General features: G+C 36.8%; 1 protein-coding gene across 2 annotated transcripts in view; it reads left to right on the forward strand.

Annotated features, from left to right (window-relative positions):
- Window positions 1-17,738, forward strand: part of TDRD3 (tudor domain containing 3) — a 206,823-nt gene extending 189,085 nt beyond the window's left edge. For both annotated transcript variants that reach the window (XM_036755196.1, XM_036755197.1), the window contains 2 exons: window positions 1,115-1,242; window positions 17,520-17,738. In XM_036755196.1, coding sequence (XP_036611091.1) covers window positions 1,115-1,234 — 120 coding nt within the window. In that variant the 3' untranslated portion in view covers window positions 1,235-1,242; window positions 17,520-17,738. The remainder of the gene's footprint in view (window positions 1-1,114; window positions 1,243-17,519) is intronic.
- Window positions 17,739-24,762: the final 7,024 nt, after the last annotated feature.

The following is a 24,762-nucleotide window of genomic DNA, read 5'->3' on the forward strand; positions in this document are numbered from 1 at the left end:
ATGGCTAATAATGAAGATTAGTAGGCATATGTCAGTATTTAATATAACTACTAAATAATAGAAAGATGTTATGATGATATAATCAAACCTTTTTTAATACCATCATTAAAATTACTATAGTCATATTTGTAAAAGTTTAAAGATAAGAACTCATCCTTTGGTATAGTTTCCTGTATTGTTAAATAGAATATAATGGGAAAAGGTATAGCAGAAAGTCCTTTAAAAAAGATAAATTTCTAAAATTATGCATCTCGTTATATTCTGAAAATACAATTGCAATCTAAATTCTGAACTTAGTAAAAGAGATTTTGTTCCTTTTGTAAACATAACCAAGAATCTTTTTTTCTTTCTTTGAGAAGGTAATTTTATTACTACCTTGAACTTTAGAAAACTGAAATAGAAATGTGACAGAGACTGCTGTGACTTTGGACCTTTTGTTGCTTCTAACTTACTTTTAAATATTATAATTAAATCTGCCCTTTCTATTACTTAATCTGCTTATCCTAATTTACCAACTCTATTCCTTAAGCTGATAAATTACCTTTTCAATAGGAAAGAGAATGAAGAAGAAAAAAATAGGAAGGGCTTTCTTACTTTAGTAATCTCTCTCAAATACGACTTCCTTAACACAGAGACCTCATTCTCCTCCATTCAAGCCTCTTATTTTTTTCCTATCTCCAGATATAATATTCTTAATTATATGGAATAGTATATCAAATGATTGCAGATAGTTGGTAGAAATGTCCTTTACCTTCTATAAATTCTATAAACAACTAGAAATTTTTATGAGCCACAGTATGCCAGAAAAATTGACTAAAACTTTTGGTTTCCTGCACTTTAATTACGTACTCTCAATTTAAAGTAATGGACTAATACCAGTATTTTAGGATGAAAATATTACTTTTAAGAATTATGTTATAAATGTTACTCTTATTCCTAAGGATTAGTTCTTAGATTTTAATTGTCCTTGCTTCTCCTCTCTCCCCCCACCCCCATGGCAGAAATTGGCAAATGTCAACCCAGGGCCATCTTGATAAGTAAGGTGTATGAATGTATATGACTGATGAATCTCCAAGTTCTCTTGCACGTTTAAATCCATGCTGTTTGCATACAGGAAGAAGAAGAAGGTACCTATGACCAAACACTTGAGTTCCGAAGAGGGGGTGATGGCCAGCCCAGACGATCAGCAAGGCCGACCCAGCAATTTTACCAGCCTCCCCGGGCTAGAAACTGAGCATTCAGGTAAATACGACATAATGTAATGGCTTTCATGTAAGGAAAGATACTGTTCCTATTTATCCCATAGAATCTAGCTTTTGACAATGTATACGCAATAAGGCATGTGAAAAACACAAATATTTTAAAACCATAAGTGGGATAGAAACATTATATGGAATAATACCGTCCTTAACCTTTTTTTCCACCAACCCTCCCATAGCTGTTAAGAAGGATAAAAGCAGACTGAGTAAAGTTTAATTTTTTTCTCTGCCTTTGCCCACCTCCTGTTGATACTTGCCAACAGGGGAATAGTCCAAAGTTGGACAGTGGGAAGCAAATGCAGGAAGAAGAAAAAGTAGAGAAAATCCATTGATCTGGATAATTGAGAATTGGCTTTACTCTTCACATCATTTCATGTTTGAAGGAAGGAAAATAGCTTCTCAGTATGACTTTGGGAAGGGAATGAAGGTAACAAGATTGTTTATTGGACTATAATCCTGTGGCCTTCATTTTAAAGAGTTTGGGAGAGAGAAGGGCTGCCTGAAGATCAGCATCATTAAAATAAATGGAAAAGACATAGGGGGAGGGGCATGATTCATCTTGAAGTCATACCAGTCATTGTGGCAGTTCTTTTATTTTTAAATGTTTCCTTCCTCTACTATGTAAAATTCTGTCCCTAACCAATAATATTAAGTGGGTGAAGTTACCTGTCACATTAGGAATAATAGTGATACCAACTATAATTTCTATCTCAATTCTCCATTGAAACATTTTTAGAAAATTCTATGTACAACCTTCCTGTGTTGTACTCTTTCTTTCTGTTCTTTTGCTCCTCTTTTCATTCAGGATGTATTTTTCCTGAACCATCACCTTGTTTTGTCATTCAAACTCCCTAAAATATAGTTAGGATCTATGTTTGTTAGCCTTCTCTGAGGCTCTTCATAGTCTAGAAATTATATCTATGAACTCTTTAAGAGCAGAGACTACCCTATCTTCTATTTATTTTGTATTCTTCTTAGTACCTTGAAGAATTTACACAGAGTGGATGTAAAGTAAGTGTTGACTGACTAGCTTTTGAATGATCTCAGAAAGCTGAATCAGTACATCTAACGCTTTTCACTTTTGCTCTTGGCTTTTTTTTTTAATCTAACACATACTTCTTTGACGTATTTAGGCTTTATTCCTTTCCTACTTCTAAAATAAATTGATAAAGCCTTAGAGTCAAGCATGGTATGAATCAGGACAACTAGAAATAAAAACAGACAAACTAATTAACAGAGGAGAAGTAGACTGATTAGCTGAGATCAGTGACTGACTGCCCAAAGTATCACACAAGAGAGCTTTCTTGCTCTCGCATTTTGCTTTTGTATGCCAAAAATTACCAAGTTAACCTTTAGGAAGCCCCAGTAAACTTGTACACTGATGCCTTGTCATGATATGTATGTGGCTCTGGCACATAGTAGGTGCTTGGTAAACACTTATTAATTGATTGATTTTCAAAGGTTATATCAGTGGCAGATTTTGCCAGGGTTCAAGGAATTGATTATACCTCTGACATTTCAAGAGAATCCTATAAAGTTTGGAGAGTCACATCATGAGAAAGTTCACCACCCAGGAGGTGAATTTTTTTCATCCATAGTAACTCTTAAAGAGACTCTGTTTGGACACTGATATTTGAATTGGTAGAGGGAACTTTCTCACTTATGAAATCATAGATCAGTAGTTCAATCAACAAGGATTTATTTTTTAAATTTTTGGGGGGGAGGGGAGAAGGCAGGGCAATTGGGGTTAAGTAACTTGCCCAAGGTCACACAGCTAGTAAGGGTGTCAAGTGTCTGAAACTGGATGTGAACTCAGGTCCTCCTGACTCCAGTGCTCTACGCACTGCACCACCTAGCTGCCCAGTCTTTATTTTATAGTTGAGGAAGCTAAGGCAGACAGAAGTTGTTGACCAGATTCTACTCACTGCGCCACCTAGCTGCCCCTTAACAAGGATTTATTGAACATAATATGCCAGGCACTGCTAATGGCTGGGGATACAAAGAAAAACAGTTCCAGCCCTCAAGAAACTTACATTCTCCTGGGGGAGACAACTTGTACATAAATAGGTATATACATGATACATAGAGTAGATACAGGCAGGGGTGTGCTGGCAAATGTTTAACAACTACCTTTCCAGAAAAAAAAGTATGCCGGATACATACATATATTCATATATGTGTGTGCGTGTGTGCGTGCGTGTGTGTGTGTGTGTGTGTGTATGAATATGCGGATAAAGGACTAAACATACATTACATAGAATTTAATAATATTACACATTATTACATATCATAATAATTAAAAGCAACTAAGTGGTTCAGTGGATAGAGCGCTGGGCCTGGAGGCAGGAAGACCTGACTTCAAGTCCAGCCTCAGACACTAGTTTTGTGACCCTGGGCAAACCACTTAACCTCTTTTGCCTTAATTTACTAGAGAAGAAAATAGCAAACCCATCCAGAATCTTTGCTCCATGGGCAGTACAGTCCAAGAAGTCACCACTAGTCAGACATGACTGAATGACTGAACAACAACAATATTTAAATGTTGAATAATATATATCTAAATAATACATATATAAAATGGGGTGTGTGTGAGTGTGTGTGTGAGTGTGTATGTTCAGTCCTGTATCCACTAAATAACTTAAAAAGCAAGACCAAATTAGTATATGAGAAATCTGCTTACTAACTAGAGGTAAAATGTAATTTTAACTTAACCAGGGTACTTATAATTGAATGACTTTTTCTTTTTTTTTTTTGTGAAAGCTATATGCAGTCTTTTAAATTTTAAACCTTTTAAATTTGTTGAAACAGACATTAAGATGATGCAGAAATCTTTCAGGTCTCTGGTTCCCCCAAGGCAAAGTATATCCATCTCTGTATGTGGTAGTATGTAAACTGTCTTGAACTTCCTTATGGAATTGCAATGTCATGAAGATTGCCTCTTCTGTCAGTGTTCAAGTATGCACTGTACTTAGGATGCTCGGTGCCTTTTGGTTTATTGGCTTACACTGAGAATATGAAATATCAAGAGAATTTTTGATACCTGACATCAGATGAATTTTTTTTCTTGGCAACCAATGATGCTATCATTATAAACATCTTATTGCCAAAAACAATTTGAATAAAGAGAATAATCAAAACACGTGTGCTTTGAGCTTGGTAATTAAAGCTCAGCTGGGGAAAATGTATTTATCAGTTACAGTATTTTCATTTTAGTAGAAGAGAAAGCTTATAAAGACTCATGAAGCAGGAAAAAAAAATCCCCTTCAATATGCTGTCCTAGAATATGAAACTGTAACATTTCAAAATTCAGCTTTGTCAACATGCCTGAAAATATTACTTTAATTTTCTGAAAGGGAGATTTTTCTGTCTTTTTTTTCTTATCTAAAGGCTATCATTAGCTTTAAAATATGCTATACCTCTTATATTTTTCAACCGGTAGTTTTAATCTCAGTATGCTTTCAGTGTCTTCTTTGGCTGCCTGTTACTCTAATCAAATTTTCGTTAGAGATAATAATGATAGAACAGGGAAAGTACTTTGTAGTCATCTCTTCGAAAAAAGTAAGACCATAGGATTTATACTTGGAAGATCAACTGTTTACACAACCTCCTTTTACGAGTGAGAAAGCTGAGGCCCAGGGGAGGTGAAATTACTTACCCAGAGTTACACCAGTAGTAAATGAAAGGAAGGGAACAAGCATTTATTAAGAACTTACCATATGCTAGGCACTGTGCTAAGCACTTTACAGGTATTATCTCATTTGAGCCTCATAACAACCCAGGAAGATGGATGTTCTCAGTATCCTTATTTTCCAGCTGAAGAAACTGAAGCAAATAGAAGTTAAGTGCCTTGCCCAGGCTCACTCAACCGATGTCTAAAGACTGATTTGAACTCAGGTTGTCTTAATTCCGGGCTCAGAGCTATATACACCACCTTGCTGCTTCAGAATTTGAACTCTCTTCTTCTGACTTCAAATCCAGATCTTTTTTCCCTATATAATGTTACCTGTCTTATGCCATACTGCTGCTAAGTCGATTCTATAGTCAATCTCTATGTTTTTATAATTATTTGGTTCCATTTTTCTTCTTCATGGATAGATTGTTTCCAGCTTTTATTATAAGTCATTCATTCTTCATTTTCCTTGGTGATCCTGTGCCCTTGCAGCATGTGGAGAGAGTAAGCTTCCTCATGTTTTAAGTACCCTAAAGGCAAACAGCTATACTAAGTAACATTCCTAGATTTTAAATAGGGAGTGCACAAATTACATCAGCTTCTATGCCCACACTGTAGTCTGTTGTGCCCTTCAGCTCCTATATAAATTAACCTAAGGCAAGTCACTGGTCTCAGTTTCCACATCTGCAAAATTAAGGACTAGATATCCTCTTTTTGTTGTTGTTTAGTAGTTTCAGTCATGTATGACTCTTTGTGACTCCATTTAGGATTTTCTTGGCAAAGATACTGGAAGGTTCACCATTTCCTTCTCCAACTCATTTTACAGATGAAGAAACTGAGGCAAGCAGAATTAAATGATTTGTCCAGGGTTACATAGCCAGTAAGTTTCTGAAGTCAGATTTGAACACAGGTCTTCCCGATTCCAGGTCCTGTGCTCTATCTACTGCATCATCTAGCTGCCGGGGATATCCTGTAAGGTCCTTTCAATATAATTTGTGGAATATTATTAGGCTAAAGTTTCCATACCAATAAATGTTAGAATTAAACCCATGAGTGGTCACTGTGCTTCCAGCCTGGTTGAAATAGGGATATTCAGTTTCAAATAAAAAAAAAAGAAATTAGTAAATACCCATAGTATGCAGAAACTTTGAAATAAAAAATAGGGAAAGGTTTTCGTCACTGCCCCCAGTGAGCTTGCATTTGAAACATATGTAGTAGTCCTTAACTTTACTTGGATTTTTGGGGAAGACATTTATCCAAACAGGGTAAAACATGGAAGCCTGGACAGCTAGAATATTTCTTGCCCCAGTCACCCTTTTGTTTAACCCTGTTAACCACTGCTGCTAGCTTTAGTTCTTGGCCATACTCATTGTCCTTAGTTGCCCCATGCTTTCACCTTTGCTGTCATGATGAATCTTTGTGGCAGCATTTTCCATAGAAGTGAAGATGATGTTCCCGAAAAGTGCACTGGTAGGTTTGAAAGCAACATAGCGAAAGCTGTAAGTGAGTGAGAACACAATAGGAAGCAGGGCCAGGTCATAGATCTTGGGAAGCAGGGTTAAGAAATAGGATGAGGGATGGATATCAGGATTAGGCACTGAACTGGAAGCAAGTCAGAACTGAGCCAGGTCAAGTGACCAACTTGGGCTACACAAGAAGAAACAGCATTCAAGGACCTTTAATTTCTGGGCAAACCCAAAATGTTCCAGGTAACCTGGAGGTCTACCTGAAGACATATCAAATAGTTATAGTTTTGTTAAAGGAAGGAGACAATTATGAAAGTCTTCTAAGCTAGAAGAAACCTTAGAAGTGATATTCTAGCCTCTTCCTTTTATATATGTAGGGGCCTATAGAGTTTGTTACTTGATCAAAATCACACAGATAGGAAAGTGACAGAACCAGCATACAAGAAGACTATTAATATGTTAACAAATTTGAGCAGTGCCACATTACCCATACCTCTTTTGAGAAATTTCCAGAATGACTAGAGCTATTAACAGGAATGAGGTAGTGATAACTTTGGAAAGGTTTCATGAAGGTAAATTTTCAGCTCAAATTTTAAGATAAAGTGGGACATGATTGAGTAGAGAGAAATATTAAAGCTTTTCTGGGAGGAGGGAAATAGGAGGCAAGCTTGAAGACACATGAGAATAGAGTGTGTGGGAGGCACTGAGTAGTTTTACTTCTCTGGGATAGAGACTATGAACTGAAGTATAATGGGAAATGAAAAAATTAGAAAGGAACAAACAGTAATTAGTAGCCTCAGGCACATGATTAGGAGTTTGAATTCAATGCACAAGTAAACCTGCAGTTGGAAACTGCAGTAAGCCAGTGAATAGGAAATTAATATGATCAGAATGATGTGAAGTAAGATGGCTGACTAGTCTGACTCTGTGAGATACCATAGAAGGGGGTGAAGGGAAAGATTGGAGGCACAGAATCTAGCTAAAAGGCCAAAACAGAACTCCAGCTGAATAAGCGCAGGATAGATTTTATGAAGACCAGAAAAAAAAGGCAAATTTGTGTAAAAAGACTTAAGTTCAACATGTTTATATTTTTATATTTTTAAAAATTAATTTATTTTAAACTTACACTAAAACTTAAATACACAATAAGAAAAGGAAAAAAACCTTTGCCATGTGCATAGCAGAACATAAAAGAAGATTCAAAATATAGAACAATAAATTTCCATTTCAAGAAAGCCTGTATAATAAATACTACCAATGATATTCAGAGCTGTCCATCTTTTCTTTGCTTCATTGTAAGGCTTCTTTTGTTCTCTGTTGTGCACTTTTTACTTTGTTCTTTTTTTCCCCCTTTCTCTCCCCCCACCCCCCAAAGGCTACAATTAGGCATGGTTATATTTATACACACACACACACACACACACACACACACACTAGATATACACATATGCACACAAACGTGTATGTATATATGTAATACACTCTTATACATATACATATGTACATATGCATAGATATCTATAATCATACTCATATATAGACATATATATTCATGTAGATTGTACTACTCTACTTGTTTATCCTCTCTTTCTCTGAGGGTGGATAACATTTTCCTTGATAAGTCCAAGTCTTTCTGTTTTTTTCTAAGTCCACCAACTCATCATTTCCTATACCACAGCAGTATTCCAACCTTATACCGACTAGTTATTTTAAACAGTCTAAAACAGTATTGATTAATATGGCTGACATATAGTTTATAGTTTCCTTATTTTTTCTCTTTTGAGCAAATCTATTCTAACTTTGTCTGAGATCATGATTACTACTTCTGCTTTTTTCCCTAATAAATTCTACTCCTGATCTTTATTTTGTTTGTGTGTGTCTCTTATTTCCTACCCCTCCTGACTCTTCTACTTTTCTTCTACCTGCTACCTTGCCCTTCTATTATTTAACCTCTCCTCCCCTCTAAAGATTCCCTACCTTATCTGCTCCTGCCCCCACCCTTTCCCCTTATCATCTTGTTTCTATCTGAATTTAGAAGACTTTTATAGCCTTCCAAATAGATGTTATTCCTTCTTTCCCATTCTCATTAATCTAGACAGCCTTCTATGACCCCCCATCCTTTTCCCTCACCCTCTTATTTCTTTATAAATTTAGAAGAATTTTATTCTCTTCTAAATGTATATTTTGTTCTCTTTTTAATCTAGATCTGATGTGAGTAGGGTTCCCTCTAAAAAAATCCCTCCTTTAGAGATCAATGAAAAGGGCATGCAAATGAAAAAGGTAGAAAAAGAACAAATTGAAAACCCTCAATTAAATACCAAATTAGAAATACTGAAAACCAGAGAGATTAATAAAATTGAAAGAGTTGGTTTTATGAAAAAACCAATAAAATCGATAAACCTTTGGTCAATTTGATTAAAAAAAGAAGAAAACCAAATTGCCAGTATCAAAAATGAAAAGGGTGAATCCACCTCCAATGAAGAGGAAATTAAAACAATAATTAGGAATTATTTTGCCCAATTGTATGCCCATAAATGTGACAACCTGAGGGAAATGGATGAATATTTACAAAAATACAGAAGAGGAAGTAAAATACCTAAATGCCCCATCTCAGAAAAAGAAATTGAGCAAGTCATCAATGAACTCCCTAGGAAAAAATCTTCAGGGCCAGATGGTTTTACATGTGAATTCTATCAAACATTTAAAGAACAATCAATTCCCATACCTTATAGACTATTTGGGAAAATAGGCAAAGAGAGTCCTACCAAATTCTTTTTATGACACAAATATAGTACTAATACCTAAACCAGGAAGAGTCAAAACAGAGAAGGAAAATTATGGACCAATTTACCTAATGAATATTGATGCAAAAATTTTAAACAAAATATTAGCAAAAAAATTGCAGCAACTTATCACGAGGATAATACATTTTTGACTAGGTAGGATTTATTCTAGGAATGCAAGGCTGGTTCAATATTAGGAAAACTATCAGCATAATTGATCATATCAACAGCAAAACTAGCAGAAACCATATGATTATCTCAATATATGCAGAAAAAGCTTTTGACAAAATACAACATCCGTTCCTATTAAAAACATTAGAAAGCTTGGGAATAAATGGAGTCTTCCTTAAAATTATAAGTAGCATCTACCTAAAACCAACAGCAAGCATTATATGTAATGGGGATAAGCTAGATCCATTCCCAGTAAGATCCAGGGTGAAACAAGGACGTCCATTATCACCCCTATTATTCAATTTGATACTAGAAATGTTAGCTTTAGCAATAAGAGAAGAAAAGGAAATTGAAGGAATTAGAATAGGCAAAGAAGAAACTAAGTTATCACTCTTTGCAGATGATATGATGATCTACCTAGAGAATCCTAGAGAATCAAGTAAAAAACTACTTGAAATAATAAAAAACTTTAGCAAAGTTGCAGGTTATAAAATAAACCCACATAAATCCTTGGCATTACTATATGTTACTAATAAAGCCCAACAGCAAGAGATAGAAAGATAAATTCCATTGAAAATTACTGTAGACACTATAAAATATTTGGGAGTCTACCTGCCAAGACAAACCCAGGCCCTATAGGAACATAATTATGAAACACTTTTCACACAAATAAAGTCACATCTAAATAAATGGAAAAGCATCAGTTGCTCATGGTTATGCCGAGCTAATATAATAAAAATGAACATTTTACCTAAATTAATTTGCTTATTTAATGCCATACCCATCAAACTGCCAAAAATTTATTTTATGGATAAAATATATACGGATAAGGTGGATAAAATAATAACAAAATTCATCTGGAAGAGCAAAAGGTCCAGAATATCAAGGGAATTAATGAAAAGGAATGCTAGGGAAGGTGGCCTAGCCATCCCAGATGTTAAACTGTACTATAAAGCAGCAAGTCATCAAAACTACTTGGTACTGGCTAAGAAACAAGAGTGGTGGATCAGTGGAATAGGTTAGGTGCACAAGACGCAGTAGTCAACAGCTATAGCAATCTACTCTTTGAATCCAGCTTCTGGGCTAAGAATTTACTATTTCACAAAAACTGCTGGGAAAATTGGAAAATTGTATGCCAGAAACTGGGCATAGACCAACATCTTATACTGTATACCAAAGTAAAGTCAAAATAGGTTCATGATTTAGGAATAAAGGCTGATACTATAAGCAATTTGGGAGAGCAAAGAATAGTTTACCTGTTAGACTTACGGGAAAGGGAAGAATTCATGATGCAACAAGAGATAGAGACCATTCCAAAATGCAAAATGGATAATTTTGATTATGTTAAATTGAAAAGTTTTTGTATAAACAAAGCCAGTGTAACAAAGATTAGGAGGGAAGCAGAAAATTGGGAGAAAGTCTTTAGAACTTATGTCTCTGTTAGAGGCCTCATCTCTAAAATATGCAGGGAACTGAGCCAAATTTATAGGAATATAAGTCATTCCCCAATTGAGAAATGGTTGAAGGATATGAACAGCAGTTTTCAGAGGAAAAAATTAAAGATATCTATAGGCATATGAAAAAATGCTTTAAATCACTATTGATTAGAGAAGTGCAAATCAAAACAACTCTTAGGTACCACGTCTCTCCTGTCAGATTGGCTAACATGACAAATGGGAAAATTGGAACACTGTTACATTGTGGGTGGAGTTGTGAACTGATCCAGCCATTCTGGGGAGCAATTTGGAACTATGCCCAAAGGGCTATAAAAATGTGCATACCCTTTGATCCAGCAATACCACTTCTAGGGTTGTATCCCAAAGAGATCACACAAGTGGGAAAGGGACCTGTATGTACAAAAATATTTATAGCAACTCTTTTTGTGGTAGCAAAGAATTGGAAAGGCAGGGGATGCCCCTAAATTGGGAAGTGACTAAACAAATCATGGTATATGAATGTAATGGAATACTATTGTGCTATAAGAAATGGGGAAGATATGGACTTCATAATAACCTGGAAAAACATACATGATATGATGCTGAGTTAGGGGAGAAGAACCAGGAGAACATTGTACACAATCACAGACATATTGCTTCTGTATTGACTAACTTTGGCTCTTCTCAGCAATACAAGGTTCAAAGGTAGTTCCAAAGGACTCATGATAAAAAGAGCTATCTATATCCAGAGAAAAAATTACAGAGTCTGAATGCAGATTGAGGCAAACTATTTGCTCTCTTTTTTTTCTCTTCTTTTTTGGTTTTACTTCTTCTTTCTCATGATTCATTCCATTGGTCATAATTCTTCTTTACAGCTTGACTATTGTGTAAATAAGTTTAATGAGAAGGTATATGTAGAACATATATCAGATTCCATGGCATCTTGGGGAAGAGGGGCGAGAAGAGGAAGGGGAAGAAAATTTGGAACTCAAAAATTTGTGGAACTGAGTGTTGTAAAATAAAAATTAAAAATCTAAATTTTTTTTTTTAAATTCCTCCTTTATCTCCTCCCCTCTCCCTATCCCTTTAGCCATTTTTAAAAAATGAATTTAGAAGCCTTTACACATGGACACACACACACACACACACACATGTATGTATGTATGTATGTATGTATGTATGTATGTATTGTTCCCTGTTTAACCCATTCCTGGGGAGAGTAGGGCTCCAGAACTACTGGTCTTCCTGCCCCATTTACTTCCTCTGTCAGTTCTTCCTCTCACACCCCTTTTGTATAAGATATTTACTCTTTTTACCTTTTCCTAAATGTTTTTACTTTTTAGAATCACATCATACTCAGTTTTACCCCAATATTTCTTGCCAACTATTTAGTTACTAATAACAATTTTAGACATACAGTTTATATTTCCTCATATAAAAAGTAAACAGTCTGTCCTTATTGAGTCCCTTGTAACTAATCTGTGGTGTTTACCTTATATTTCTCTTGGATCTTGTGTGTCAAATTTTCTGTTGATTTTGGGTCTTTTTGCAACAAAATCCTGAAAGTCTGGCAATTCAATGAATGTCCATTTTTCTCCCCCATTCAGGATTATGCTTAACCTTGCTGGGTATTATATTTTTGACTGGAAGCTCAGTTCTTTTTCCCTTCAATGTATACTGTTCCAAGACCTGCAGTCTTTTATTGTCACCACTTACTGTGTGATTCTAATATTGCCCTGCTGTATTTGAATTGTTTTTTTCTTGTTGCTCATAATATTTTCTCCTTGAGCTGGGGGTTTTGGAATTTGACTATGATATTCCTGTAGTTTTTCCTCATAGGATCTCTTTCAGGTGGTGATTGGAATATTTTTTTGTATTTCTACTTTCCCCTCTTGTTCTAACACTTCAGGACAATTTTCTTTAATTATTTTTGTATTATTGTATCAAGATTCTTTTTTGGTTGTAGCTTTCAGGTAGTCTGATTATTCTTATGTTTTCTTCATCTGTTCTCTAGATCAGTTGTTTTTCTTATGAGATGTTTCACATTCTCTTCTATTTTTTTCATTCTTTATTATTTCTTGGTCTCTTATGACTTTGCTGTCTTCCACTTTCCCAATTCTAATTTTCAAGGAGTGGTTTTCTTAAGAGGCAGCATCTCCTTTTTCAGTTGGTTTGATTTTCTTTTCATAATTTTGTTTTTCTTGCATTGTTCTTTTTTCCCCCTCAATCTCACTCAATAGGTTTTTAAAGTCTTTTTAAAGTTCTTCTGTGAATTATTTTTGGGCAGGTGACCATTTGACATTACTCTTTGGGGTAGGAGAAGCTTTTTTGCTTCGGTATCCTCCTCTGAAGATGAACCCCAGTCTTCTCTTTTCCCATAGTAACTTTCTATGATTGGGTTCTTTCTCCTTTGCCTGCTCATTTTTTTTTAATTTGTAGGAGCTCATTTTTGTAATCACCTCAAGTCCTGGGGCATGGGGGATTGTTGCCTCTGGCCTCGGATCCTTTCCTTTCTCCCCACTGGCCTGGAACTGAAACCAAGAACTCTGCCTTCGTGTGAGTGGCCACAGCCAGTGATGTCCCCTCTCCCTGCTTCTGCACTCACCGGGCATGTGCTGGTTCCTTCTTGCCCAGGGCCATGTCTCAGCAGCACAGCTGGGCCTGACATCCCTTATCACCCCTTTTCAGCAGAGGTTGCTCAATCTTCCCCATGCAGGTGCCTGACTCCCAACCCAGCTAGCCCCAGGGCTGGCAGCTTTTATTTCAGCACAACTAGCTTGAAGGTGTTTATACTTCACAGGAGCCAAACCTCAGTCCTGGGATTTATCTTCAGATTTTCTCCAGTTGTTCCCAGGGACCACTGTTCTGTCCCAACTCTTGTTTGTTTTTACCACTTTACATTTGTCCTGAGGTGCTGTCTTGTCTTATTTGTGGGGTAAATCTGGAGAGTTTGGGATTTTGTGACCTACTCTGCCATCTTCCCAGAATTCTCTCCAACATGTTTATTATTAAACAGCTTCACTTCCAAGTCTTCATCATCACCTCCGTCCTTGAAGGGGACTATTATTTGAAGTATTAATACTGTTCTCAGCACAAAGCGAGATATAAAATTTATATAAGTAACACAGTTCCTGCTATCATGAATCTTATAGTCTAGAAGGGGGACATGACATATACAAATAATTATACTCTATAGTAAGTGCATTTTAGAGGTTGTTGTTCAGTCATTTTTCAGTTGTGTCTAACTCTTCATGACCCCATTTGGGATTTTCCTGGCAGAGATAATGGAGTGGTTTGCTGTTTCCTTTTCCAGCTCATTTTATGGATGGGGAAACTGAAGCAAACAGGGTTAAGTGACTTGCCTAGGGTCACATGGCTAGTAAGTGTCTGAGGCCAGATTTGAACTTAAGAATATGAATCTTCCTGACTTCAGGACCACTATGGCGCCACCTAGTGGCCCTGTATGAGAGGTACATAGTACTATATGAAAACTGAGTCTAAGAAAAAAAAATAGTAAAAAGCTTCGAGGTATGAGCTTTGCTCATAGTGAGTGCTGACAAGACTTTTATCTTCTCGTCCTGGCTTTTCATTTGTTTCTGGTGAAGAAAGGACCATCTGCGCAACTTTTTACATATTGACAGGAACCCTGCGAAATGATGACTGAATGTTGAGAACTAACTAAAGAAATACCTTTTGTTTGCCTGTTCTTAAAGACATCATTTTTATCCAGCGAGAATTACATTTCACAATGTCAGCTTTGCTGACAGACTGTACCATGTACCCTATCACTTTGGGAAGTTATTCCACAGAACTAATCAATGACACCAGCAGAGTGGCTTTTTGAGAAGGAAACAATGCCCGCGGGGCTGATGGGCCCTTCTGTGTGAGCACAACATTGTGGCCCAAGCCCTTTATTGAATAAGGAAGAGTTTGTATATCTAGGGAAGACTCATGGACGGTTTTGATAGATACACTGGAATTCTACCGTTCCCTGTCGCAGTGCTTAGAAGCAAAAAACTTTCCCGTAGGATAATGGGACGTGGCTTTAAGATCCTAGAATCAGACCACATGGACATTTAGTTTTGATGGGCCATCAGCTTTGTAAAGGACAGTATAAATGCATCACAAGCAGTACTTTGGAAGTATTGACTTAAACATGTCCCTTCCATAGGAGAGGTTACCTGAAAATGGTCACCCTGGCTGAGTAACCACCAGATGTCTTCTTCACATCCTGTAATTTCCCCTTCCCCCTCCACTTCACCTAAGGCCCCTTCTGCAGTGCTATTTCTTCCCAGAAGAACTGGGAGTAGCTCAGCAGGTGAAGAGAATATGATCTTACAGGTTCATGATCCATATTATCACCCTATCCTCACATAAAGCTTTTCTCAGGTCACTATTCAGTATAGGAGATTGTTGTTTTCTAACTCTACACTAGCCCTTGCAGACACTGGTTTTCTTACTCTTCCATTCACAACCCCAGATACACTGTTGAGTCCTTCCTAATTGTACTACTTCTTAAGAATTTTTCAGGCTTATTCATGAGAAGACGCTGACAACCTAGCCACAAGTGTTGGTTTACTTGTCCATGCTCCCTATCACTGCTTCCAAGCCAATCAATCAACCTCCTAAGTGGCCAGCATAACCCTTTTGCTACTTATTGATCTTCTTAAAGAGGATAGGCTCTCTGGAATTGTGGGTACCAGACCCTACCACCTGTCTCCCTTGTTTCCAGGGCACAGCTATATGTACCACTCCCCAAGTTCCTGATACTCCCAAATACCACTGCTTATGATGCCCCCTTCTTTCTCCCATTCCTACTCTCGCAGACTCTCCTGCCTGCTCTTCCACCCCTAACCACCCTCACCCCGACTAAAAACCTAGCTCCTGTTTCTGGCTTTAATTGTAAGCATATCCTAGAGAACAACATATTCCCCTATAAATATTTTAAAACTCAAAACAACACCAAAAACCTTTATTATATACCTGCCGTATGCAGTGGGGATACCCAAAGACAAACAAAAGTTCTTGCCCCTAAATAGCTTGCATTCTTGTGTATGATGTGGGAGGGGGCAGGCACAGGAATAATGAAGATAAAATGTTCTAGGAAAATCTGAGGAGGGAAAGAACACTTTTCAGATAGATTGATCAGACAAGTCTTCACAGGGAGGTGATACTTGAGTGGAGCCTTGAAGAAAGAAGATTCTGATAGGTGAAAAGGAAGAGGGAGCTCATTCCTTGTGTAGGGTTATTCTCTGAATGTAGGGAGACTGAAGACAAATTGAATCTTGGAATAGCTGATGTTATTTTGCTGTAAGAAATGATGAGGGGGATTGGTTTCAAAAAAACCTTGAAACTCACATGAACTGAAGCAAAGTTCAAGTGACCAGAACAAGGAGAACAAATTACGCAGAAATAGCAAGATTTTAAAGATAGTCACCTATGAAAGAATTAGCGACTTTTATTTATGCAACGATCTACTACAATTCAAAGTACTCATGATGAAAAAAGCTCTCTACCTTCAGATAGAGAATTGATAGACTCAGAGCTCATATTGAAGCATCTTTCTTCTTCTTTGTTTCTTTTTTCTGAAACATGGTTAATACAGAAATATATTTTACTTGATGTCATACATATAATAGGTATTTTATTTCTTGTGCCTTCTCAGTGGGTGGAGGGAATGAGAAAGTTTGGAACTGAAAATAAAAATAATTGAGTTTTTTAGAAAAGGAAATAACTAGTTGTCTATGCACTACAGCATGGAAGAGTATTGTAAAAAAAAAAAAAAAAGATGTGAAAGTAGGGTTTGGAGCCAGATTGTAGAAGACTTTAAAGCTTTTAAGTTGAGTTGGTTGTCCTTTATCCTAGAGGCAGTAGAGAATCAAAAATATGGGTGTTTTCTTTTTAAAAAGGAAATTAAAGGGTAAGATAATAGAATACAGTCTTACTAGTTTCATCAACACTTCTGGACCCATAGCTATAACAGCCTTTTGGGGCTTTTTTTTTTTTTTTTAAAGTTTTTTGTTGTTTTTTTTCTACTGAAATGATGATGGAAAAACAGACATGGGTAAAAAAGACTCCATAATTTAATTTCACCTTTGTTAATAATAATAAAGTAGTCAACATTAGTTAGTAGCAGTGTTGGGTCAGCCTTAGGCCACCCAGCCCCTAGCTTAACCTTTGGACCTGTGTCATTAAATAGAGTGAAGACTATGCCCTTTTCACCATTTGCCTTGTTCCTTTATGTTTGTCATTCCCTCCAAGAAAAATTTTCTCCTAGAGAGTCACTCCAGCCTGATAAGAAGGGAGAAACAAAGAAATTAGGTATTTGGAATAAATCCTTTCCAGTAGGGAAAGTTCAGAGAGAAAGTAAAGAGGGTCCTTGTCATGTACTTTCTTTTAAAACTATCACTGCTGAAAGCTACTCAGTTCGCCTAAATCCCCAAAGTCATTAACACTAAAAATGAAGGTGCAGGGAGTACACTTTAAAAATCCTCAGGGGGGGAAGAAGGTAATCTTTGTAAAATACCTTTTGCTTTTGTTCACTTATTTCTTGATAAAAACGATGCTTACAGATTGGACTAAAATGTTCCATTTGTTCTCCTCAAAGTCTGTTGATATTTATAAATATATTTTAGATTGACAGATATGTTTCAGGAGAAGTGTGTTTTGAAAATAATCGCTTTCAAGTCAGTTTGGGAATCTAATTTCTCTTCTTTCCTTTTCTCCTTTTAAAGGAATAACAGTTTCTAACAAAAGGAGCCATTGACTAAACTATCCTGGTCAAGACCTGATGATGGACCTCTAGCTTTCCCTTCAGAATAACATGCAGAAGTGGTGGATGTTGCAATCTCAAGAAAGATGGGGTGGATTGAAGAAAAAATATCCAATTGATCCACACAAAAGCTTGGAAAAAATTCTGAATTACAATAAAACAAATGCTTTTACATATAAAACAAGACAATGTGTTATTTCTGCTATCAATAAAATCAGCACACTAATATATTCTCGCTTTATTATATCTTTTATTTACCTAATGTTATCATCATTGTTTATCTGGAACTGACTCCATGGTAGTTGCATTCCGAAGTGCTGCAGTTAGAGTATTTTAGAAGCTTCCATGTAATTACTATAGTGCTGACCCGTTATAATGTGAGTACTTGACTTAGAAGGGAAAGATCTGGGTTGAAGTCTTTACTCTGCCACTGTAACCTTGGGTAAATCCCTTCACCTTCTGCCTCAGTTTCCTCTTCTGCATAATGAAATAATACTTGCACAACCTACTTCACAGAGTTGTGAATATCAGATGAAATAATGAATGTATATAGAATACTTAGCACTCTATAAATGTGTGGTGTCATTATGGCTATAGTTGAAATGAAAAGCAATGGATCTACTTATGTTGTCTGCTGTTCTTCCTTGCAGAAACAACCTGTATAATAATTTAAAAATCCAAAGTCAAACAGGTATTTCTTAGTCCTGGAATGTCTGCTAAATATGACTAAAAAAAGTATTGAAAGTTTGGGGATTTCCTGGTCATCATTCCAATTGAATTTTTCAAGTAAATTTAGTTAATGAAGTTCAAAAATAGGTTTTATACATACACACACACACATACATACATACATACATACATACATACATACATACATATGCTAAATCAGTTTTACTTGAATTTACAACTTTAAAAAATCTTTGTTCTAATGGGATTGGATCAGTGTAGCAAAATGTTTAACACTGTAGCATCCTCATTTATTTGTATTAGACTTTCAGTAAGCTAGGAAAAAAAATTCTGAGTTGCCGAAATAGTTGTTACAAAGTCTATTCACTTCGTTCTAGAGAAAAGACCCTCAGGCTCACCCTCAGGGGTTAGGTGATACTAAATTGGCACATAGAAATCAGAAAACCAATCTTGTTACATAAACCCACAACAAATTTAAACATCACAGATTAGAAAGGAGTAAGGCTGGTAGATAGCAAGGGCAGGCATACTCTTTTTTTTTTTTCCATCAAGGTCTGATCTGGCCTAGTACCATTCAGAATCAGAAACTATAGGATTGGAAGTGCGGGCCGAGGCTTCCCTAGTGTGACTGAACCCCACAGAAACACTGCCAGTGTCATTTGCTTCTGATCACTCCTGATTTAGTGTCCTCTGAAGCCTAGTTCTTCCTTGCTGATGTGGCCATTCCTCCTTGGACTTTTGATTTAGGTCCCTTATATAACATCCTTGACAATTGGTCATCCAGTCTCTTAGGACCTCCAAGATATGACCACAGACAACAGTGGAAAGTGACAGCTGGCAACCTGACAGACAGGAAGGAGATTACTCCTATAAGCAGTAAAGTATCAAAAAAATGCAGAAGCACAAACAACCTTGCACACCTGCATGGTCTCTATTGTATTATTACACTACTATACAATAACTATTTATAATTATGACCCTGAGTCATGAAGATGAGATTACATTTGTGAAATACTTAGTAATTTAAGAGGACAGGGAGTTGTACAGTATCTTAGGAAAACTTCCATCAAAAGAGGTTTTTGGTTTTAAGTTTCAATCTTCAAAAGGGAGCAAGTTGACTTAAAAATCCACGTGTAGAGAATATTTCATTTCCCCAACAATTCCAGATAGATGATATATTTTTGAACATGGAATAATTAAGGGATTTTGTTTAACATCAATAAATTCAGACATTTTTGTTAAATGTCCCCTTCACTACTTTCATTTTCATGAACAGTTTAGTCCATATGCAGGGTTTCCCAAAAGTCAACATTTAAAAACTCTACTAAGGATTTGGGTTGACACTCTATTGTAGATTCATTTTTAAACCAAAGATTTTTTTCCTTTTTTATGTCATGTAAGTTTGGTGAAGCCATAGACCATTCTCAGAATGAAGTTTTCCAGCGCATAAAATAAGATCATAAAAGAGACCAATTATGTTGGAATATGGATATCAAAACGTTCAAACAATTTCAAAGGTCCCAGGTGAAAACCTTCTGATCTAAACCTAAGTCATCAATAAGTATGATTCTACCTAGGATTCTTGATTTCATCAAATATGAATATTCCCTCCATCTAATATAGATCAAAAGCCTTCCAGTCAGTCAATAAGCATCTATTTATTGCCTACTATGTGCCAGACACTATGTTAAACACTGAGGATACAAAGAAAGGGGTGGGGGGAGTCCCTGCTCTCAAGAAGCTCATAGTTTAATGGGGGGAGAGAGGGTTGCATGCAAACAACTATGTACAAACAAGAGAAACACAGGATAAATGGTTTAAGATTATGATTTGAGACAAGGCAAGAACATTAAAGGGAATCAGGACAGGCTCCTTTAGCTAGGACCCTTCCATACCTTAGATGATGTTTCAGTTAGTGACCAAAAATACTCATCTCTTGATGGCCACCTCTCTGAGGATGAACTCTAGGCTTGTTTCCTTAGGTTACTCATAGAATTATATGTCATTTAGAGATGGTAGAGGACCTTTAGAGGTTATACAGTTGAACCCTTTTGTTGTACAGAAAAGGAAACAGGCCAGAGAAGTTAAGCGATACGCTCAGTCATGCAGGCAGTGAGTAGCAGAGCCAGGATCCAAATGGAGCTTTTCTTTCTCCAAAGCCCATTGTCTTTGCCCTACATCAATCACATTGCCTCAAAGTAGGACCTGCCAAAGTGAATACTCTGCCAGTATATCCACCTCTGCTAGTGCTTTAAGTGAGGCAGCAGACTAGAACTTTAGCAGACTATTGTATACACAGACTCCACCAGAGGCTGCTGTAATTCTGTGCCAACTTTGAAAGTAGAGGGCAAAATGTAGATTTTATTTGGAATCTGGAATTGATGGTAATGCTATCCTACCTGCAGTTGGAAAAGAAAAGCCAGTTGGATTGTGTATCTCATGCTCTAGCTATTGAAGAAAAGGGAGCAAATTGGAGAATACCAGGGTGCTCGTTCTCATTTATTTCTACTGATCTCTTACCTAGTCTAGATTCCTTCCTTTTATCAATATTCTCTTAGTCCTTTTGCAAAGATTTTGAAAGGGCTACAGGATTTTTTCCCCTCTTAATTACTTTGGTTCATAGGCATACGTGTCATTAGACTATAAAATACTTTTTCTTCTGTGTATCACAAAACTCGAATAACATAGTTCCTTACATTTAGAAGGTGGTCAGTAGATCCTGATTGATTAAAATTTAACTTGATGCATAAAGATGTATGACATGTTTATATAGAAATACGCATAAAATGTATCAGAACCTCCAATTTCATCGGTATAGGGACTTTCTGGTGTATCAGAGGCAAGACTTGAAATCAGGTCTTACAGTCTCAGAGGCCTTATATTCATTATGCTTTGTTACTTCTTGTATGTATTTATTATAATTTCTATCTAGCAATTAGTTAATGTTGAATGTTATCCGGCTAATGTGCAACTTCTACCTGGGGTTTAGGAAGATTCAGTATTCATATTATACCAAAACACAAGGAAAATCCACTTCCTCAGATATATGTTCATATTTGCTCTTAGTTGCTGTCACAATCAAAGGGCAGATACCACATAGCATACACATTCTTTGCATCATGGTCCTCTTTGAGAACAAAGGACAAACGGCAGCAACTCTCTTTGTTTGTATAGCTTGTGTCTGAACTTTCAGGGGCCTGGCTGGCTTTTTATAGTTCTGTGGGATCTAATCTATTAGCCAGATAGTATGTCTATTGGCATTTTTCCCTGATACATAACTCATCCCATGTCTTTTCCTATGATAGGCAGACTCCAACACATGTTATCACTATTGTGAAGAATTCCTCCTTTACTGTTCTGAACTTCATTCTTTCCATTATAGTATGGGGCCCTCTAAAACCAGCTTCTGCTTTTCCTTACTTGTGGGGACCTACATACTGATGAATTGGTCTTTGTAAACTACACTTTGTGTTAAAACATTTACCCTGTAATCTATATGGGTACATAATAGAAACAACTGGAATGACTGCAGATAAATTTTGCATCTTCTGATCTATTTTTTGTCCATGATGCCATATTTGGTGACTGATTTCACTATTTTCTTCATCTCCCAGGCATCTATATGTTCTGTGCTTTTCTAGCACTGTTCATCTTTAATCACGGTCCCTTCCGAGTGGGTCAATCACTTAGCAGCTGCTATAGTTTGACTTATGCTAATAAAACACAATTGTTTGCTCAAAACAAATGTAAGAAGGGTTTACCATCAGTCATAGCTCTGTTTTTCCAGTCAAGGTGCCAAAGCAACATTTCCAAGGTAAGCCCAAATAGTTTAGGGAAGATTGTACCCTCTGTCCAATGCTTTTGTGAGTGATGATTCAACACAGTTTGCAAGTACTGTTCATCTCCTTGGTGATGTCAACATATGCTGGATTTACACCAGTATCATTCAATGTTTTCAATACTACCATTGTTTCCACCAAATTGAATGCTTTTCTGTAGTTCACAAATGCACAGCATGTGGGGGGACTCTGTATTCTTTATATTTTTTTTGAAGTTACTGAGAACAGCATGTATATGATTGATGTTGAAAAACCATCATAAAAATCCACTTGCTCGTGACTAATGGATTACTCTTAAGTTTTCCATGCAGAAGAACAAGGTTTGTATGAAGAGCTCAGGGGTTTGTTCTAAGAAAAAGACCTAGTAATTCCCTGGAATCTGTGGTCTACACAACTCATGTTACCTGCTTTGGTTAAAAATTTATATCTACTTTTTTCAGGCTCCATTCTCAGCTTTGAAATTAAAAAAAATTTTTTAAAAATTTTGTTGTAGTCTTTATGTGGAAAGCTAGGGGGCACAGTGGATAGAGTGCTGGGCCTGGAATGAGGAAGATTTCTCTTCCTGATTTCACATCTGGCCTCAGACACTAGTATATGACCCTAGGCAAGTCACTTCATTCTACTTGCCTCAGTTTCCTCATTTGTAAAATGATCTGGAGAAGGAAATGGCAAACTACTCCATTATCTTTGCCAAGCAAACCCCAAAAGGGGGTCACAAAGAATCAGACATGACTGAAAAATGACTAAACAACAGTCTTTACTCATCCCTTTCATATTCTTCCCTCCTGACTTTTTTCTTCTGCTTTCATGTTTGCATCTTCTATTTTCTGGCCTTGCTGGTTTGCCTTTCTTATGTTGGCAAAGTTGTTTCACTTGATTTGTCAGCAGGTGAGATGAGCTTCCAAAAGTCCTCATGGGTTCTATTGGCTCCTTTGTCCTTAAACTAGAGATCTAATTCTAGTATTCCAGCTCTCACCTCTTTCTGGAACAGTTTTCTTAACACAGTTCTTTGTGCTCAGTCATCCTTCATAATGTCAAGGACAGCTGTTACTCTCAGGTGTTGTAGATGTTTATTTTTTTTCCAATGAGAAATATATTTTTTAAAAATTCCTCATCAGGAATTAATTTTGTTTGCCTGTCTTACAATTAGGACTTTTGTGTGGCCACAGGAAATGTATCAATGATTTAAGGGCAGTTAATTCAGTTAAGCACATCCATGTCATTTTCAGTCTCTGCTCATCCCTCTTCCAAATTTGCATATGTGAGACTCCAACTCAACAGTCTTAAGCCACTTGACAGTGTTGTGATCACCCCTTACTGAGAGTGTGTATTGATCTTCCTTCTAAGGCCCCTTCTTGATAGTGGTGGGTTTTTCTCTCCCCCATCTTGGGATTAGCTGTTGTTCTATACTGTCTGATATACATGATTGCCAGCATCTCGTGTCAGTGTAGTTTTAGCATCAGTAATACCGCTTGAGAGAGAAAATTGCTACTTTTAATAAGGCACCCCACAGTCTTATGAATGATGAAGTCAGCCCCACCTGTATAGGCATGATCCCCATAGACCTGAGGAAAACATGAACATTGATTTTTCACTCTGATATGAAATCTTTTGCTATTCATGTTTCATAGTCTGCCTTTATCTTGTTTCCTTTATTTTATTTACCCTACTATCAATGTGAGGAGCTTCCAGTGAGAAAACTTCCTCTTCCAATGCAGATTCGGCACCTTACTTACAATGTATAGTCTGAGAGTCTCTTGGAGGCCTGAGAGTTAAAGTCACAGTCGTTATGTGTCAAAGATGGCCCTCGAATCCAGGGCTTTTTGATATTGAGACCAGCTATTCGCTATGCCATGCTGCCTCTCTCTGCCTGGCTTTTAGATAAGAGCTCAAAAATGTAAAAAAGAAAATCAAATCAAGCAGAGTTATCAGGGAACAGAGTTGTGTGGTGTAAGATTGGTTTTTTTCCCCTAAAACAAGAAAGAATGAAAAATCTCTTAAGTCTTTTTCTATAATATGACTTTGGGGTTTTGAGTCTCCGGCAAAGACAGTAGACACCAGCATCCATTTGTTGACATGCTCAGTTTTTAACAGTTCTAAAAGTATACATTGTATCATCTCCAGTCTCCAAGCCTTTGAAGTGGCTGTCCCTATGTCCGGATTGTGCGTCCTCATCACTTAAAATCCCTAGCTTGCTTCTCAGCTCAGCTCAGACACCACCTCCAGCATGATGCCTTTCCTGATCCCCATCAAGCCCTTTAGCTGCTAATGCCTTCTCCCCAAAATCACCTTGTGTTTCTTTTGTATATACTTTTGTGTATATGTATTGTCTCCCCCAATAGAATGTAAGCTCCTTGAGGACAGAGATAGTTTTATTTTAGTCATTGTCTCCCTGGAGCCCAGCAGAGTACATTGCGAATAGTAGGTACTTAATAAATACTTACTGATTGATTGGGAGTTTATAACAGATCATTCGAAGTGCTATGTCTTGGTGATTATTTGTATGACAAGAGACCGGAGAGCACTTTTCACCTGACCTCCATGTGGGTTTTTATCTCAGTTGCTGGCTATGGCCAATGACATATAACTCATACCTTCAACAAATATGAGCATTGAAATCAATCATGAAAGAACTGTGAAATCAAAGGTGATTTTGTGCACTCAGGAAGATGTTTTCTG

The sequence above is a fragment of the Trichosurus vulpecula genome, chromosome 4 (genome assembly GCF_011100635.1).
Source record: "Trichosurus vulpecula isolate mTriVul1 chromosome 4, mTriVul1.pri, whole genome shotgun sequence".
NCBI classification, from domain to species: Eukaryota; Metazoa; Chordata; class Mammalia; order Diprotodontia; family Phalangeridae; genus Trichosurus; species Trichosurus vulpecula.